The following is a 14,557-nucleotide window of genomic DNA, read 5'->3' as shown; positions in this document are numbered from 1 at the left end:
CCAACATTGTTCTTTATGTCTTAATTATCGAAATTTTGCAACAAAAGCAGCTCATAGGCAACATGTTGACTGAAAACTTTGATAAAAATCCTTTATTTCGGCAGATGATAGGAGTTTTTATTGCACTCAAGGCCAAAAACAATTAAATTATTAAATGCTTTTGCATTTCTGAAGTAACTGGATGCTTTTTTTTTAAGCGTGAACTCGTGGCGTTTCATTTTCCCCGGCCTTAAGAAATGGCATTGAATAGCAGCTTTTTGGCACAGTCAGTCGTTGGCATGGCTCTGTCTGCCTTTATCCATGCGTCTGATTAAAATAAATCCCATTATTTATTCCCATCAGAGATTTACAGCTTTCTCTACGAGCGTCTCATTTATGCCATGTCCTCTGCTGTATTTTAATCTCCAGTCTCGTTTTCTCGCTCGTCACTCTGTCGCCCTTTTCTGCTGAAAGAGCCACCTGACCAATCAGTGAGCGGTTGCCATGGCAGCCAGCAGTCAGGAGCAGAACCACTCTGGATCTATTTTGTCTCAATCATCCGTCACTCAGGCGTCCAAGAGTTGTTGTTTTTTTTCCAGGGGGAGGAAAAGTCTTAATTTATGTATTTTTTTCTGTTTGTATTCGGGTGTTTGGACCAAAATTGCAACGTTTGTTATATTTTCAGCTGCTGCGTTTTGCTTTCACACTGCACTTTGTCAAATGAACCAAACTATAAAAACAACCTGTTCCCCTCCTCGCCTGTGGTGGCGCTGCACCAAGAACCACTGAAGGAAACGACACTAAGAAAGACTTCTTTCTTCATGAAATGTAAAAAAATGGAGTATAGCGGTTGTAGGATCTTTGCTTTGTGTTTGGTAAAAGACAGACCCATTTCTTTCTTTGGTTTGTTTCGGTTGTATTTACCCAGAATGCCATGCACTGTAGTCCACTTCCTGCTTTAGGAGCTGTCTCCAGTCCGCTTGGCGTTCACATGAACCGCACCAGAGTTCACTTTTAATAAAACGAGACCTTTTAGGCGGACCGGAGTTTTTTTTTTTTTTTGTCCGGATCAGAGGTCGATTGCGCGTTCACATCTCCCCAAACGAACCGAACTTTCTAGACAAATTAACTAGAGTTCAGTTAACACAAACTTAACATGACCAGTGGAAATTTGAACAATACCCAAAACCCAACAGACATTTTCTTAAATGAATGAATGTTACTTCAAATCAGATAAAACTGGAACATTATGGAAATGTTACAATCCCTCCTGATTGCAGTGGTTGTTTTATGTCTTAGGATACAGACCTGAAGTTACAGGTGGATTTTGCTTTTTAAGTCGTTTATTTTCCTTCTAAAGCTTCATCTGTCTGTTGTAGCCATTCGTCTGGTCCTCTGAGAGCGTTAATGCTGAGTGCAGGCTTTCAGTGCACTCTAACTTCTCTAATTCTGTTAGTTGTCAGCTTCAACCCTCTTATTTCTGAAGGTTATAACTCTGTTGCCGTCCATTTCTGAGTTCAAGCTATTTCATCACTCTCTTCAAATGTTGTTCTGCTCGTGTTTCGTTGGTGATATTTTACCTTTTATGCATAATTTTGTATGCATGGGGCTTATTTACATGAGTGAGTGGCCATTATTTGTAGTGCACACATAACCTTTGTGAAAAGCCCTTTAAGTTCTTCAGTCAGTGTGTGTCTGCTGTGTCAGGCAATTTGATTTCCTCCATTTAGCCTCGTAATCCTACCTTTTATTTATTTATTATCCTGCCCTGTGCTAAGTGCTATGAGCTCTCTCTCTGTCTTGTATGACTAATGAAAGTATTTTCTTTCCTCCGAGAAGTAGTGGTGCGTCTATGTCTGAAGGTTTAAGAAAATAAAAGCTTACAGTTTAGGCTGAGACTTTGGTTGGTTTTAAAAAGTTACTGTAAAGTCCTTTTTATTGGAGCGTAGACTTGCAAATAACAATATAATGTTAGACTTTAAATATAAATCTGATATTTTAAATGCTGTAGTCAGTCAAATTTTCTCAAATAGGTTGAAATGCAAGTGAAAATGATTTGAATTTGTGGACAAGTCTTCATGAAATCGGTTGACCAGCCGCTTTATTTGTTGGATCTGTTCAGTTGCTTGTAGCTCTTTGAAGGTTGTTGGTGCCAGACAGACTGGTCTGACTATTTCAGGAACTGGTGATCTGCTGGGATTTTCACACACCACCATCTCTCAGGTTTGCAGAGAGTGGTGAGCAGCTGTTGTACGCAGGGAAATGTCTTGTTGATGTTCATAGGAGAATGGAGGATACCAGTTTACAAAGTGATAATAAAAGCCAACAGAAGCTAAAATAAACACATTTTGCAACCAAGACATGTGAAATATCATTTCTAAATGCAGAGCAGGATGAACCTTAAAGCAGCTAAGTGCCTCTCCTGTCAGCTTGAAGCAAAAACTGGAGCTACAATGTACAAAAACTTACAAAAATTTTAAAATGAAACATGAGAAAGTTGTTGCTTGGTCCAACAATTCTTAATTTCAGCTTCAGCCGACCTACTAGTGGTTCAGTCTTCTAGCGATGGTGTAATTTTGAGTAGGCTTGGATCTCTGAACTGTACAAAACATGTTCATTGAACTTTTTGAACAAAGTCAGTCTTGGTCAGTTCTGCCTATTTTGAGCTCCCTTTAGAATGAGCTGTTTTAAGGCGTCTTGTCACTTTAAATCCAGATAACCCGGTACTGGCCACGCCTCCCAACTCAATGCATTGAAAAAGCTACAAAGAGATGCACAACTATGCAACCATACATCTTTCAAAAGCAGAAGTAGAGCCTCCTGCACAACCAACAAGACTGCAGCAAGTGGTTTCACGTATCTTTTCCAGCAGCCATTGTACAGTGAATACAGTGGTGAAACCCTATGAACAAATGTGATTATTTATATTAAGCTTTTCTAAAACGTAATTTAAATAATCAGAAACTTATGGAAGCACAAACTTTTCTCAATAAGTTAAACTTTACCTCGTAAGCAGACACCTTTGTTATAATGTTTTTAATGTTATTTTTTTTTAAACAAACCCTTGTAACAGATTGTGTTTTTGCACATTTGTTAAGAAAATAGTAGTGTTTGTATAAACTAAAATGTACACTATTTTATTTCACCCATTTATGTATAAATGTATTTAACTTTTTATTTTATTTTAGCTATGTTACTTTGTGGATTTGCAAAACGTTAACGCCAATATCGCCAATGTTTGGAGTTATTTTATATGATTTATTTTTAAGTATTCCTTTTTTCTTTAATGTAAAATAACATTACTCATTGTGTTAAAAATGTTATTTGTTCAAAATAAAGTGCATTTAAAACAATGTGGTGGAACTCTGGTTGGGTTGCTAGGTGACGGGTTGGGTTCCACCGGGGTTGCTAGGCAACGGCGCAGTGCCAGTTGAATGTGACGTTACATTCCGGAAGTTTTTGAAACTGATAATTTTTCAAACCTCAAAAAGCATGAACTTATTGCCAAAACACAACTGAGTGGGTTTTTAAATCTCTTGTCCTGTTTTTAGAAGCAGTAGAAACCCAAGTGGAAGAAAATTAAAACCTGCTAAATGCTAATTTTGTATAGCAGGTCCCCTTTATTTTCATATTGTATCCATTTTCTGGTGACTGTTTCTGTCAGGAGACGGCAGTAACCGCTACAGTCCCCAGATATCACTCCAACAGAGACTTTTCGGGATGTGGTTGAACAGGGAAATTGTGTCGTAGCCAAAAGATTTGCCAAAACTGCCTGTTTAGTGTCAACTGGAGTCTGTAAGAAAGTTCTGGATGCAAAAAGCAGAACCAGCCCAAAACTAGCAGCACATTAGAAAAATATCTGGACAGATTTGCTGCTTTCATTTTTTTTTATATCGTTATCAGAGCTGACTCCGATGACGTACTGAGGTTCATTACAAACAACTGAAACGGACACATGGAAAGATGAGTGTATACTATTACATTCCCAGTTTCCAAGAATCCACAAACAAACATATGCGAGTGTAATGATATTCCTCCACTTTAAGCTTCTTAAAACTGTAAAAACACGCATGAATTTATTGAGTGGCATCACAGAGCGTCCCTACAGATTGTCGTAATCTGAGCATATCTGCACGCCGAGCGCAGAGACGGCTCTGAAACACTATATTGAAAACATGATCGTCCAGTTGGAGCCCTGCAGGGGATTATGAATAATCAAGTGATAGAATCTGAAGGCGACGGTTTTACCTCTCTGCACTTCAGCCAAACTGAAACGTCAACCCAGACCGACGCTCACACGGTCGCAGTTTACTGGAAACCTAAATATTAATCAGCCGAAACAGAAATGGATTCAAGTGGGTGGATATGCTTTTAAATTTAGTTTTTTAGGTTGGATTTTCTTTTAAATATTTTGGATTTGCTAAAAAAAGCTAGCAAACAGGTGAATCTTTCTACAGAAAAACATGCATCAGTGTGCATTTTAAACAATTTAACTGGTTTCTGATTCGTTTAGACAAAAAAGGCGATTCCTAAAGGGTATGAAGTGAAACTTGTTAGCAAAAAAAACAATTTTACTTTATTTTTAGACTTTTAAGCATTAAACGCTACATCTGAGTTTGGTTTCCAAATCTGTTTTTGCCCCTTTTTTGTACCCACATGTTGCCATTTCATCTCAACCTACTTCCATGTTGTTTCCACAAACTAAAACTTAATGTAGTTACAAAACACTTCAATCGGTTAATATTTAGCTTAATTGTTTTGTTTTCTGAACATTTTGCATATAAATTTTGCATATTTCCTTTAACTGAGGCTCTGATCCCAGTTTGGGCCTCTCAGTTGAATATGACTGATTATAAAAACAAAATAACTGAGTGATTAGTTTGAAATACCAAACCACATTTTCTCACTGTAGACCTTTGGATAGGATATGTAAAATTACTTTGAACCATTAAAGCAAATATAATTTGATGTCGAAATATCTCATGGTAAATAGGTCTGGTTTGTACATTTTTACTTATGGGTACAAAAACTGCAACTCTATAAAACTGGGGAAAAAAACTAAGAAAATAGTATTTTATCTCCCATAAAGTGATTCTCATTATGAATTGGGTGCTGAACTATGAGACGTCACTTTGGTCTCATCCTTATTTAACTCCTCACATAGAAAAACTGGCTAAAAATAAAAGTTTTTACTTCCTCCAGAAAGTCTGGAGAAAGCTACGTAGCTTAGCAACTAAAACAAATCACAAATTATTACATCCAACAGGAATTAAATATTTCTGGTTTTAAACAACCTGAAGGTACGGAAGAGGATGAGGGCCACTGGAAAAAAAATATATAACAGTTCAGACTTTTTTCTCAGAATTCTGACTTTGTGATAAGTTAATCACAAAGTCAGAATTCTGACTTTTTTCTCAGAATTCTGACTTTGTGATAAGTTAATTACAAAGTCAGAATTCTGACTTTTTTCTCAGAATTCTGAGATTAAAGTCAGAATTCTGACTTTTTTCTCAGAATTCTGACTTTTTTCTCAGAATTCTGACTTTTTTCCTCAGAATTCTGAGATTAAAAATCAGAATTCTGACTTTTTTTTCTGACTTTGTGATAAGTTAATTACAAAGTCAGAATTCTGACTTTTTTCTCAGAATTCTGAGTTTAAAGTCAGAATTCTGACTTTTTTTCTCAGAATTCTGACTTTGTGATAAGTTAATTGCAAAGTCAGAATTCTGACTTTTTCTCAGAATTCTGAGTTTAAAGTCAGAATTCTGACTTTTTTTCTCAGAATTCTGACTTTGTGATAAGTTAATTGCAAAGTCAGAATTCTGACTTTTTCTCAGAATTCTGAGTTTAAAGTCAGAATTCTGACTTTTTTTTCTCAGAATTCTGACTTTGTGATAAGTTAATTACAAAGTCAGAATTCTGACTTTTTTTCCTCAGAATTCTGACTTTGTGATAAGTTAATTGCAAAGTCAGAATTCTGACTTTTTCTCAGAATTGTGAGATTAAAGTCAGAATTCTGACTTTTTTTCTCAGAATTCTGACTTTGTGATAAGTTAATTGCAAAGTCAGAATTCTGACTTTTTTCTCAGAATTCTGACTTTAATCTCAGAAACTTTAATCTCAGAATTCTGAGATTAAAGTCAGAACTGTTTTATTTTTTTTCCCAGTGGCCCTAATCCTCTTCCGTATGAAGGAGACGTTATAACTGCAGAACATTTATTGTGTACTGCAGAGTTAATGCCCTCAAGATTTCTTATGCAATCCGCCTCAGTGTCGTGTTTCACGCTGTAACCTTGGAGCAGATTGTTATGCGACTGACAGTCTCGGGTTTTTTATGCGGTGACTGAGCAGAGAGGTGAATGAAGACGTTCTGCTTTTTCCTATTTTTTCATGCCGTTGCGATTGGACAGTAGCTTTCTTTCTAAGTTGTCCTGCAGTAATTGATCTCCTTTAGCAAACACCCACCCAGCTGACGGTCGGCTGATGGAAAATACCTGCCAGGTGATCGGCGGCAGCACAAGGTTCCCGGACGGGCACTGGTTTCATTTTCTGAAATTTGACATGAACACGTTACAGGAAGATGGAGGGTTCAGTGTCTCGCTCTAATCTATTATTTGTTTTCAGGGCGGGGAGCATTGCTACTACCACGGGCGAGTGCGGGGGCTGCCTGGCTCCTGGGCCGCGATTTCCACCTGCCGAGGCCTTCAGTGAGTCAAACGCCTCAACAATTACTGCAAAAAAATAAGTTTTAGATCCATTTTAGCTTAAAAAAAAGTACATTTTCACCAAAAAACCCAGAAATGTTGAGATTTAGCTCAGCATTTTATGATAGAAAACAAGGAAATTTCTGAGTGTGAAAAGTTGAACATTTGCTAGAAAAAAAAACTTTTTAGAAAATTCTCAAAAATGTCGTAGAAAAACACGGAAATTTGAAAGTTTAAATTTTTGACTTTTGACATTGTCAAGTTTTTTTCTCAAATCTTTCTGAGATTAATCTAAAACTTTTAGGGTTTTTAAAATTATATAAAAAAATTTTTTTTACTTTTCAAACTCTGAAGTTCACTTGTTTTTTTTTCTATAATATTTTTTAGGTTAATCTGAAAATTTCAGATTTTTTTCTTGCAAATTTTTAATTTTTCAAATTCAGAAATTTACTTGTTTTTTGTATAAAATTCTTTTTTTGAAAATTTCCAAGATTATTCTCAAAGCTTCTGAGTTTTTCCTCATTGTTATTATTTATGGCCCTAAGACTCCTTGCCCTGCATGTCTAATATTTAAACTGTTATTTAAATATTTAAACTGTTATTTAAATATTTAAACTGTGAAATGTCTCATATTTTACTTTTTCAGGGGGATGTTTTCTGACTCCAACTTCTCTTATGGGATTGAACCCGTCGGTAACGGAGAGGTCAGTTCAAATGAGACGTGTTTGACTTTGAACCGGCACCAGCAGGATGTCTTAAAAAGTCTTAAATTCATGAATTTTAAAAAAAATATGTAAGTAGACATTAAATAAGTTAATCACAAGTCTTACATTTACTTGAGTAGCTTTTTTTGGAAAACCTTTTTGTCTGCGCTGTACTTTTTACTTTTGAAATTTCTGTATTTTCTACCCACTGAATGAAAAACAAACATGTTTTAAGCATAAACAGTCACACACCTGCAGATTTCATTAAAGTCTCATAAGTTTTATATTGAATAAAACTGATGTGTAAAACATTATTGTGTTACTTTTAGTTACTTATATAGTAAATAATTGTAATTTTAAAAATACCAAAATTTCAATTTAACTTTATATTTTGGTCCATCTGATTATGTAGTTTCTAAATATTAAATGATTGATCATTTGATTAGTTACTGAGTAGACTTTTTACCAAATACTTTTTTACTCTTCTTGCTACTTTTTACATTCACTTGAGTAAAAATTTTAAGTATTCTTGGATTCGGGTCTTAAATTTAATGAATAATGGACTTAAAAAGCCTTAAATCTGAGCTGGCGAAGCCCTGATAAACTCTCTGGGTTGCTAGCAGAGCAGCCGCCTCGTCTTTCTGTCTCTCTGGATGATTTCCCGTTCGTCCAGACGGCGTTAATCGTTCTCTGAGCTTCTGAATGGAAAATGCGCCGACACGTTCCTCCTCCACTGAGCCTCATCCTGGTTTCTGCAGCACAGAAAGTTTGCGAGGCTTTGCTCAGACCTGATTATGAAATCCATGTCACATTGAGAGAAATGGGGAGTGACTGAAAGCGAAACAACGGAGCAGTCGGAGCTTTTCTCCCATTAAGAACCGCAGCAATCGAAGTGCGGCTCAATTACACGGAGAGACGGATCGATAGTCTCTCAGCTCGTCATAAAACTCCTTCGCTCTCCGCCTCGCTGCTTTGCTTTTTGTCTCAGTTGGGTGATTTTCATAAAGTATTTATCCTACCGCCATGGCCAGAACTTGTTACAGCCTTTATGACGACTGCGTGGCTGATTAATTTTGCATTAGTGCACTTTCCTCTGTGATCTGTGTTTACCACACATGGCAGCGTTTTCTTCACACTGGGAAGAGGGAGAGTTTTTTATGCGAAATGTTTAAAATGTTAATTTCTGCAGAGCCTTCTTTGTTCATGTGTAATGTATAATGAAATGTTGCTTAGTGTATTTAGCAGCACTACAAAATGTGTTTTCTGACCTAAAACCAACAAAATCTACTGAGTTTTTTTTATTATTACAAATTAAAACGTGAGGGTTACATGTTTCAGCCCTGTGGCACTCCTAAGACAATACCATAAAAAATTACATTTTACTGTATGTGTCCGTAAAAAATATGGTATATATAGCAGAAAATTTATTAATTTTACTTTAAATAATGAATCTGAATGGAATTAAAACAAAATTTACACAATGCATGAAAGTTTTAATCTCCTGAAAAAATAGCTTAATAGATATCTGTTGCATATCTTTTTCCCGTTTAATGTTTGTTTTTATTTTTTTAATTTGTCTCCTTCCTGGAGCAGAAAGATCACATCGTGTATCGAATGCCCGACATCGACCTCGTCTCACTTCCCTGTCCAGGTAGGAGCTGCGTTTCCGATCAGATATTGGAAATATTTATGCAAATTAAAGTGGAGCTAACAGATAATATTACTCAGAGTAACAAATATGGCGGATAAATCTGCTGAGATTTATTTCTTATGAGGTTTAGATGTTTATCTGTAACGTCTAAGAGTTCCTCCTACTCTGCAAAAAACAAAAATCTTACAAAGTATTTTTGGTCTAGTTTCTTAAAACACTTGAAATAAGATGAAACTAACTTTTCAGCAACAGAGAGGAGTTTGTTTTAAGTCAGTAGTTTCTTAATATCAATGAATTATTTTGCTTATGACATAATTTTTACTTCTAACAAGTGAAATAATCAGGTAATTTCACTTGTTTCATGAAAAGCTAGTACATTTGAATCATCCATCCATTTTCTTTCACCCTTGTCCCTTAATGGGGTCAGGAGGGTTGCTGGTGCCTCTCCAGCTAACGTTTCGGGTGAGAGGCGGGGTCACCCTGGACAGGTCGCCAGTCTGTCGCAGGGCAACACAGAGACACACAGGACACACACACACTCACACCTAGGGGCAATTTGGAGAGGCCAATTAACCTGACAGTTTTTGGACTGTGGGAGGAAACTGGAGTACCTGGAGAAAACCCACCATGCACAGGGAGAACATGCAAATTCCATGCAGAAAGACCGGGGCCGGGAATTGAACCCAGAACTTTCTTGCTGCAAGGCAACAGCTCTACCAACTGCGCCACTGTGCAGCCCTACATTTGAATCAATATTAAGGAATTATTTGCTCAAGATAAGCTCCTACATCTTGCTGAAAAGTTACTTATCAGTTAGTTTTGTCTTATTTCAAGTAAAATAAGATATTTGTCGTAGAATATAGACTAAAATTACTTGGTAAGATTTTGTTTGTTTTGCAGTGAAATTTTGAGTTCTGTCCTTGAAATTGAGCTAAAATAATAAAATATTCTGCCACTAGAGTTTAAATTTTCTCCTATTTTTGTGTCCTCGTCACCCTCCTGCTATCAGGTTTGTCCTCCTCGCCCTTTTCTCCTCTTCCTCTCCTCATTAATCTCCTTCCTCCTCCCGCTGCTTGATATCGATCTCTTCTGCATATCAGAGGACTAAAATACACAGTTACATGTATCTGGACTGATGACTCGTCACTTTTCTGCTGCGTGCGTCTCGCAGGATGCTTCACGAACAGCACAGAGGGACGAACAGATGGTCTCTCTGGAGGAGACGGCGAGATGAAGGATGGAGACAACAAGTCTGAAGAAGAGAAAACTGTCTTCGCCAGAGGCCGGAGGCGCTCCAAAAGACAAGTTAGTGTTGGTGCATCCGTACCTCCAACAAGTGTCGACAACAAACATAAATTCTAAAAAGTATATTATGCAGTTTATCTTATTTTATCAGGACGACTATGCAACAAATTACCTGAACAAGTTAAAAAATTATTACACGAGTTCAACAGCACTTGTGTGGTAACATTTGGGTTGGTATGCTAATTTTAGCGCTGTTGTAAGCATAGTGTGCTAATGTTAGCATTAATGTTCTAATGTTAGACCCAGTTTGCTAAAATAAGAACTAGTTTGCTAACGAAAGTGTTAGCTGGAGCTAGTATGCTAATGTCAGTGCTATTGTTAACGTAAGTGTGCATTAGTGTGCTAATGTTAGCGTTAGTGTGCTAATGTTAGACCCAGTTTGCTAAACCAAGAACTAGTTTGGTAATGAAAGTGCAACTTTGAGCTTGTATGCTAATGTTAGTGCTAATTTTAGTTTTACTGTGCTAATGTTTGCGTTAGTGTGCTGATATTATTGTTAGTGTGCTAATGTTACAGCTAGTTTGCTAATACAAGCGCTTGTTTACTAATGAAATTACTTTGAGCTACTATGCTAATGTTGGTGCTATTGTAAGCAATAGCGTGCTATTGCCAGCTTTAGTATGCTAATGTTAGAGCTAATGTTAACATTAGTGTGTTATTGTTAGCATTGATATGCTAATGTTAGCATTAGTGTGCTGGTGTTAGCATTATTGTGCTAATGTTAGTGTTAGTATGCTAATGTTAGCATTGGTGTGCTAATGTTAGCATTAGCAAGCTAATGTTAGGAGTTTTAATGGATTTTTTGGATTCTTAAAGTTGAAATTTCCAACTACAAATGGAACCCAGTATCAACAAAGCACCATTAATCAATGGTGGATTAATCAATGCCCAAATTTCACTGGTTCTACCTTAAGTTTACCATATCATTTATTATAATTTCTGGTGTTAATGACTTTTAACTCTGTAAGTTTTGAGTTATTTCTGTTAAAAAATAAAATTTTCCAACTTTAGTGCGTAATTGAGCGAGTGTTCAATTTAAATTCAAGAATATTTATTGATTTAAGGGTCTGCAGCAGTTTGACATCAAGATGGTTTCAGCTCCAAAACGTTTATTTACTCGTTTCAGAAATATGTTATATTCCTTTCAGGCTGTATTTAGACACAGAAGCTGGAGTTTAAGCAGCTTTCTGCTCTATAAATGTTCTTGAAGTTGAGTTTCCCTCACAAGGACAGAGGTAGAGTTTCACCATCATCAGCAGGTGTGAGTTTGTCCATGCAGAGCGGCTAATGGCTTCACCTGCTGCGTTTGCTTCACGTTTGTCTGAAGGTTATTTTGACATCTTAAACTCAGGGTTTGTGTCTTTGTCTTCCCCAGGTGAGGCGAGGCCAGCGCACCGTTCAGACCGAGACCAAGTACATCGAGTTGATGATCGTTAATGACTATGAGCTGGTAGGTGAGCATTATTGGTCCGTTTCTCACCTGTTCAGACAGGTGAATGATGAAATCTCTGTTTTATTCCTGTTAGTTTGTGCAGCTCCGCAGGTCGACGTCTCAAACGAAGATTTTTGCCAAATCCGTAGTGAACATGGCCGACCTGGTGAGAAATCTCTTCATTTAAAATGCTTCTACTTTGAACTTTTAGCATGAAAAAGACACAAAATGAATGAGAATTTAGAAATGTTTTGTATTTATCAAGATTTAGGCCATTTATTTTTATGCTTTAAATGATTGTTTGCCATGCAGATGGTTGGTTGATCCTTTAAAACTAGTGAAAAGTTTTACTGGTTACCATGGAAACCAATCAATCAACTCCTCAAAGTAAATACCGTATTTTCCGCATTATAGGCGCACCTTCAATGAACTTTTTTCATATATCAGGCGCATAGAATAGACGTAACAGTTACGTTGCCAATTTGTTCTGTACTCTATTATTACACATCTACATTTGTAAACAAGTGGTCCCGAGTACTTTATATAGTAGTCTGCCCCAGTCGTTGTTTCACTCACGGTGTTGGTGTTGTGATATTTTGCCCAACTGCATTCTGGGTAACACAGACCAACCGACACGCTGCCGCTGCAGTCTCTGTCTCTCTTCCCCCGCCCCTGCGCCCCCCCAGGCTTTAAATGTATTATCAAACTTTATTAACAAACCAGCATTCTGACAACTATCCCAGCATGCACCGCGCGCTTCTTCTTCTACGGGGGAAAATGAAGTCGGCGGCTGCTTACCGTAGTTGCTAGACCTGTTGTGGCTCCATATTGGTCCATATATAAGGGGCACCGGATTATAAGGCTTTTGAGGTTTTTAGGTGCGCCCTATAGTGCGGAAAATACGGTAAGTAAAATATTTATTGAAAAATATTTAGCTCTGTTTATTTTTATTGGAAAAATCAGCGGTGTCAGTGATTTTGTAAAACAAACAATTTATAATGTTTTTTTTTTCTTTTATTTTTACCCTATTTAATGAACTCAAATTAAAAGTTGAATTTAAAGAAAAATATTCTGGGTTATGTTTTACTACTGCAATAAAATTAAATTACATTTAAAAATACCTTATTAATCTCAAAGTGAAATTATAAGATAAAAATTCATGGGTTAGAGCTGGTATCAGTAAACTGCTTTCTGCAGGATTTAATTGCATCTTTAAATGTAATAATTTGTATTAATTCTGTTATTGAACAAAAAGTTGAGAAAATATTGAAGCTAACGATCTTCACACTAAGAACTATTTAGTTTTTTTTAGGCATCATTAATTGGAATTTATTGTGACAATAAATCAAAATCGTGATGAGAAATTTATCACTATAAATGATAAACGATACGATAATCGTTTCAGTAAATCTGAAATTATTCGTATTGGTGTTGAAGCTTTATCAAATTTGAAAAAAAATGTAAATAAAACAGCAATGTAAGAATAGTGGGAACAAAAAAGAGCAAAGTAGTTTCAAATAAACATAAGAAGGAAATTAATCCATCTGTGTGGAAATAAAGTAAAGCGATTTTAACTTTATCTGGAAATGCAGCAGAAGTAAAATGATGATAAATGTGTTTCTGGAAAGTTTTAGAAAATGATTTATGTCTAATTTTTATTGAGATGAATGAAATGTAAATATATTTGGTCCAACAAAGGCTGCAGATAAACATTAGACTTATAGAAATGTGAGGATTGTTAGGAAAATACACAGAAATGTTTATGTTTGTGTTAATTCTTGAAGGTTAATATGAAATTAAATGGGTTAAAAAGAAATCAGAAATCATTAAAATACCTTATACATGAATAAATTATCCTAATTTACGGCAGGTTTCTAGTTAAATCATCTTTGGTTTCACATTTCCTCTCACAGCTTCATGCAAGCTGAATATTTATTAATCAAGCTGATTAAAACGATTAAAAGGTGAGGATGAATCAGATCCTCACCTGTTGCGTAATCCTTCCTGGTTTACCCGTTTTTCAGATCTACAAGGAGCAGCTCAACACCCGCATCGTCCTGGTAGCCATGGAAACCTGGTCGTCTGAGAACAGGATCGCCGTCGGCGACGACGCTTTGCTCACGCTGAGAGACTTCATGAAGTTCAGGAAGGAGAGCATCAAGCAGCGCTGCGACGCCGTGCACCTCTTCTCGTACGGTTTATTTTTATTTTTATTTATTTTACTGATCGCTGCACAGAGCATTAGGGCCGCAAAGAAAAAAAAAAGTTTAAATTACATGAATAAAGTCGTAGTATTGCAAAAATAAAGAGATAGTGTGTTGAGAATAAAATCGTATGAGAAGAAAGTCGTATTATTACAATAGGAAACTTATAATATTACGACTTTTTCCTGATGACGTTATTCTGGAAATGTTATTTTACTCTCATATTATTTCGAATTTATTTTTGTATGACTTTATTCTCTTAATAGTAAGACTTTAATGTTGCAATTTTAGGACTTTATTCTCAAAATATTTTGTATTCTCATTATTTCAACTATCTTGTACAACTTTATTCTCGTGATATTAATTTATTTTTAGAATATTATGACTTTCATGTAATTGTTTAAACTTTATTCTTGTTTTTTTTTTTTACTTTATTCTCTTAATAGCAAGACTTTATTGTAACATTATGACTTTTTCTCATTATTTTGACTTTATTCTTGCATGACTTTATTGTTATGGTATTATTGCTTTATTGCTATAATAGTATGACTTTATTTTTGTATTATTATGACTTAATT

At 35.9% G+C, this 14,557-nt stretch overlaps 1 protein-coding gene across 3 annotated transcripts in view; it reads left to right on the top strand.

Moving 5' to 3' along the window:
* Nucleotides 1-14,557, top strand: part of adam11 (ADAM metallopeptidase domain 11) — a 39,905-nt gene that overhangs the window by 10,039 nt on the left and 15,309 nt on the right. For all 3 annotated transcript variants that reach the window (XM_008436646.3, XM_008436649.3, XM_081600565.1), the window contains exons 5-11: nt 6,604-6,686; nt 7,330-7,387; nt 8,981-9,038; nt 10,210-10,343; nt 11,719-11,793; nt 11,870-11,941; nt 13,800-13,966. In XM_008436646.3, the coding sequence (XP_008434868.1) occupies nt 6,604-6,686; nt 7,330-7,387; nt 8,981-9,038; nt 10,210-10,343; nt 11,719-11,793; nt 11,870-11,941; nt 13,800-13,966 (647 nt within the window). The remainder of the gene's footprint in view (nt 1-6,603; nt 6,687-7,329; nt 7,388-8,980; nt 9,039-10,209; nt 10,344-11,718; nt 11,794-11,869; nt 11,942-13,799; nt 13,967-14,557) is intronic.

This window comes from Poecilia reticulata, chromosome 19, assembly GCF_904066995.2.
Source record: "Poecilia reticulata chromosome 19, P_reticulata-male-v2, whole genome shotgun sequence".
NCBI lineage: Eukaryota > Metazoa > Chordata > Actinopteri > Cyprinodontiformes > Poeciliidae > Poecilia > Poecilia reticulata.
This window is presented reverse-complemented; position numbering and strand designations above follow the sequence as displayed.